This window comes from Bison bison, unplaced genomic scaffold (genome assembly GCF_000754665.1).
Source record: "Bison bison bison isolate TAMUID 2011002044 unplaced genomic scaffold, Bison_UMD1.0 scf7180017864506, whole genome shotgun sequence".
Taxonomy (NCBI): domain Eukaryota; kingdom Metazoa; phylum Chordata; class Mammalia; order Artiodactyla; family Bovidae; genus Bison; species Bison bison.
The window spans coordinates 647,738-653,259 of NW_011495063.1; the positions used below are offsets into that span (position 1 = coordinate 647,738).

The window sequence follows — 5,522 nt, forward strand, 5'->3', positions numbered from 1 at the left end:
TTTTTTTTTTTTTTTTTTTTTTTTTTTTTTTAGTATTTTACTGCGTATCATTTTTTTTATTTTTTTATTATTTTTTTTTTACTTTAAAATAGTGTATTCATTTTGCCATACATCAAAGGGGGTTCAGGATTGGGAACACGTGTACACCCATGGCAGATGCATGTTGATGTATGGCTTCTTACTTTTTAAAAGTCCTATCTTTAATGTCTGGCTCATGAAAGACCAAAAAGAGAAAATAATGATGACAGGGCAAAGTGTGTTGGCCTTTAAATTCCCTGGAAGTCACTTCAGCTGGATTAGGAGCAGCTTGTAGCCACGGTGGAGAGGTGCACCCACAGCGGCTGCTCCCCCTGTGTCTGCACATCTGGTTCAGAAGCAACAATCAGTAATCAGAGTACAGACACTGGATATGGGACGGGAAAGGTCCTACTTTCCCAAATTGGGTTCCATAAGCTCTAAGGAAGCTTCTCCTGCACATCTGCATGCCTGACATCCATGTAGAAAATATTTAAATTATCCCTTGACACATCACACTGAGGATTTTTAAGGTAGCATTTTTGCCTTTAAAAAAATTTTTTAAAGCAACATCTTTTCCAGTAAAGACAGTGCAAAAATTTGTGTATTCACAAAATATTTCCTTCAAGATGTCGTTATACTGTCAGCCGCACTTTGAAGTTTAGTAATTTAAAATCTGTATGGAAGTACTAGGGGCTTCCCTGGTGGCTGAGACACTAAAGAATCCACCTATGATGCAGGTTTGATCCCTGGGTCAGGAAGAACCTCTGGAGAAGGGAATTGCTACCCACTCCAGTATTCTTGCCTGGAGAATCCCATGAAGAGAGGAGTCTGGTGGGCTATAGTCCATGAAGTTGCAAAGAGTCAGACATGACTGAGCAACTAAACACACACAAGGAAATATTAATAGATATGAAGGTCCACAAGAACAAAAATGATTTAATTGTTCCCAGGTTCTCCAGCTCCGTTGGTTTAACTGACAAAAATCAAATAACTTAAATTTGTGTCCTATCCAACGAAACACCGTTGAGCACCATAATATTTCTCGGGTCCTATAAAAAGGAAAGCAATGTCATAGGTAGGCTCTTTCATTATCCATCAGTTTACTCTCTAAATTTCTTCTTTCTAACTTGAGTTTCAAATGCCCTTAGTTATTTTATCACCTCTAGCTTCCCTCTTTCTCCCTTGTTCCAACTGTGACCATAGCATTTTCACCATCATTTCCCAATGCACTTCTACTTTATAGTCATGTACATTACAACTTTATCAAAGATTTATGGACCATGAAATACACATACAGTTCTGTGTAGAAGGACAGAATTTCAGAATAAAATTTGTTTCCTACATTTCGTGACCACTTTCCACAAACAATCTCTTATTTTTTGGCTGTGCATTGCTGAAGTATGTCCTAATGACATGATTCTGGATTCCTTTCTCACCCATGTTCTGTCCTTTTAATTAAAACAACAACAACAACAACACTTTCAAACACCCCAAATTCAGTTCTCTTAATTTTTCAGAATAAGTAACTCCCTATTTGAGTCAATCATCCCAACAATATACTAGTCCAAAAGGCATTCCTTTCCCACCTAAAGAAAACCATGAAACACTTTGGCTAAACTAAAAAACAACAAAAGAAACACATAGCATGAAGGAAATTCATATACCCCCCTTGAAAAAATAACAGTCAATCTTCAAATTAAAAATATTTTCTCATAGTATGGTCTTAATGAAACAAATAGAATAGACCAAAGTGAAAGTAAGTACAGAAGTCATAGACTTGAAATTAGAAGGCTAACAGTTAAGTCTAGATTTTTTTATGAAGCTGTGACATTAAATCATTAATCATTCTGAACTTTATTTTACCATCTGTGAAATAAATATATTGATATGATCTGACATGTAATAGTTTCACTGTAAAAAGTAAAAAGAAAACACTTGCCAAAAGCTAGATGCAAATATTTAGAGATGCAAACTGAATTATAATCTAAGCCTTTATAGAAACTTCAATCTCTGGCATTTAAAGGAGGCATAGTCTTCTCAGTCAGCAAATAGAAAGACAAGAGTAAAACAGTATCTAATTCATGCTTCTGACAGCAAGTGGAGGATAAGCACAACTCCAATAGAATAATGTTACAATAGTGCTATCTAGTTCATTTTGATCACTGATCTCTTATTATATCAAAGGTATCTCAAATTTGATCACTTGGAGACCATTTTCTTTTTCTAGTAAAAATTAAAAGTTGAAAATGACAATAAAAAATAACAGATATACTATATATCCCTTTTAAAGTTATCAATAAACAGTAAAAAAAAAAAATGTGAAAAAAGATTGTATGCAAATAGGGAAAAAGAAATCCCAGACTAAAAAATTGGAAATATAGTATGGAGAAAACTCAAATTTTCTTAATCATGTTAAGAGAAAAAATATATAGGAATAAGGCTGAAACTAAAAGCAATTAATCACACAGAATCTCCTTGTCCTGTAACTATATGCATAGACATTATTTCTGATCAAAACTTTCCCATTCTCAAAGTTTTTCTCAGAGCAAGCTTAACATCTTTGTTCCTCAAGCTGTAAATTAAGGGATTCATCATGGGAACCACATTGGTGTAAAAGACAGAGGATATTTTCCCATCATCCACAGACACAGATGATGGTTTGAGATACATAAATGCACTTGATCCAAAGAACAGAGAAACAGCAATGATGTGGGCACTGCATGTTCTGAAGGCTTTGGACCTGCCCTCTGTGGACTTGATGTGGAAGATGTTGGTGAGGATGAGACCATAAGAGACAAAGATGGTGAGACTGGGCACAATGATGTTGATGCCTCCCACAATGAACACTTCCAGTTCAATGATGTGGGTACTTGTGCATGAGAGCTGGAGCAGAGGGTGGATGTCACACAAATAATGGTTGATGGTGTTTGCATCACAGAAGGTCAGTCTCAGCATGCATGTAATAAGGGTCGTGGCATCCAAAACTGCCATCAAGTAGGAACCAAACATAAGGCTGGAACACACTTTAGGGGACATGGCAACGTTATAAAATAATGGGTTACAGATGGCCACAAAGCATCATAGGCCATTGATGTCAGCACATAACATTCGGAAATACCAAAAAAACTGAAAAAGTAAAGCTGGGTCATGCACCCTATGTAAGAAATAATCTTCTTTGATATGATATTAATCAGCATTTTGGGTGTAAACACAGAAGAATAACAGAGATCTATGAAGGACAAGTTAAAGAGGAAAAAGTACATGGGGGTGTGTAGGTGTGAACTCAGCCCAATAAGGATGATCAAGCTCAAATTTCCCATCACAGTGACCATATACATTACTAGAAACAGGAAGAAGAGGGGAAGCTGGAGATCTGGTTGGTCTCTTAATCCCATCAAAATAAACTGAGTCATGAAAGAGCCATTCCCCAGAGCCATTCTTCCCTAAAGGAATCTGAGAGCATAGGAGAAAAGGGTCACGTAGAGGAAAAATAGGGTTTTGCATAACATCTCCTATACAAGATAGTGTATGTGCTGGGATGACTATGAGTACCCTATCTTGCACTCATGGAACTTCCTTATCGTTATCATGGAAATGAGTTTCAGTTATCATGGAAAAAAGTTTCCCCTATAAACTTTTTAAACTAAGTAGCAAAAAGCATTAAAAGTTAGCCTATGGAGTGAAGGGAACTACATATGCAAAGATAAGTATTAGAAAAAATCGAAGGATTATGAAAAAGAATTTTGAATATGAACAGAATTTTTATTGCCTCTTCTCACAATTTCTTCATTCACTTGACCTTCCCCTCACCAGTAAATTTAGAGGCAGTAATCCCAAAAGCCTAATGCTCATCTGCAATGCAGATAAGACTTTACAGGGTAGGAACCAAGAAGATTATCTCTACATTAAAAAAAAAAAAAAAGGCGGTGGTGGGGGGAGTGGACCACAGTCTAAGAGAGGTTAAGTTAATTCACCATGTCACAAAGTAAAACTTATAAATCTAGAAGAATGAATGTTCCATCCATGGAGAGGGAACTTAATGAGAAACTGCATCACCTGTGTCCCTTAGTAATTCTAACATTCCCTGCTCTCTTCAAACAGATTTTCCGGCAAGATTCAGCTGAATCTCAGGACAGCAAAAACAGGAAATGAACTGTCGCACCGGAGGTGCTCGTTCCCCACCTCCAACAAAGGAAACACGGATATGAATGGAGTTCAGAAACTCACCCTCTTCTAAGCCAGAATATCCCCAGGGTTTCTTCTGATCGTTTTTAATCCCCCTGGTCCTTGAAGGGTAATTTCAGGTTCTGAGGCTTTGATTTCTTTGATTCTAACAAAATGTCACCTGTAATTAATTTCTGATATGCCCTCAAAAGCTTTCCTGAACTACAGATCATAATCTTGATTATGACTTTGAGTCCTATCAAACTGCAAAAGACAATAAACTGCCTCTATTGTTATCATTTTAGCCACAGAGTAAGCCATAAAAGATTTAATGTGAGTGTAATGGTATAACGCACTCAGTGACAGATGGCAGCAGTTTGTTCAGTCTCTTCCCCAGAGAACAGTTTCTACATGTAATAGGAACTAAGGGGATTGTATTTAAAATCTGTCTTTTAGTTCCTTATAGACTCAATCTTTTACTCAAGTTTTCCCTTCACTGTAGAGATTTTCATCACCCAAAGAAGACCCAAAATTAACTTTCGTTTCCCATCAGCAAGATGGCAAAACAGGAAACGCTAGAATCTCCTTCTCTGCATGAACACATGGACTCAAAAGCAATTTATGTACAGATTCCTTTTGTAAGAAATCCAAAACTAGGTTAAGAGGATCGTGCACACAGTTCAAGTATGATACCAATCATGTTGAATCTATTAAAAAAATTGAAGATACATCTTGCCATGTAGCTATGGTGGTTCAGAACCATGTGACTGGGACAAAATCACCAGTTCCCAGATTCTCCCTAGGAAGAGAAAGAGATGCACAATACATCCAAAGCCCCAGCTTTCCTAGGGGCCATCCACATGATTGATTTCTGTATAGCCCGTGTCAGAAAACTGAAGGGACATGGGATATGACAGACTTTAGCTACCTGAGGTGAGAGAAGAGAGAGAGCAGTTTGGTCTAGAATTCACTATAAACCCTCCCCCCTAACTTAACACAGCTAGCAGTAGAAAACATTTTTCCTACAGCTTCTCCTTGGTGAAGGAAAAGATACACTGCTCACCTGGAGGCTGCCTGAGGAATTGATCCTAGTCTCCTTTGTTTTAGGAGCCTGATGGGACCCTGACATTCTCCAGATACCTGGGAGCTTCTAAAAAAAAGGCAAGTGGATTGTACTATCACCAGATTGAGAGGCCCACTTTTTCTAGCCAGGCTTATTAATGGTCTTCTCCAGTACAAGGCCAGCTCATGAAGAGTAAAATATGTTGGGAGTTTGCCTACGTGCAGACACAAACACAGAAAGTCAAGGAAAAATGAAAGGAACTCCAATTAACACACCC

At 37.6% G+C, this 5,522-nt stretch overlaps 1 protein-coding gene across 1 annotated transcript; it reads right to left on the reverse strand.

The window, feature by feature from the left end:
* Positions 1-2,529: 2,529 nt before the first annotated feature.
* On the reverse strand, positions 2,530-3,455 carry LOC104980744 (olfactory receptor 8B3-like). The gene is given in 2 exon segments (XM_010829518.1): positions 2,530-3,095; positions 3,098-3,455. Coding segments are annotated over 2 exon segments (924 nt in total).
* Positions 3,456-5,522: the final 2,067 nt, after the last annotated feature.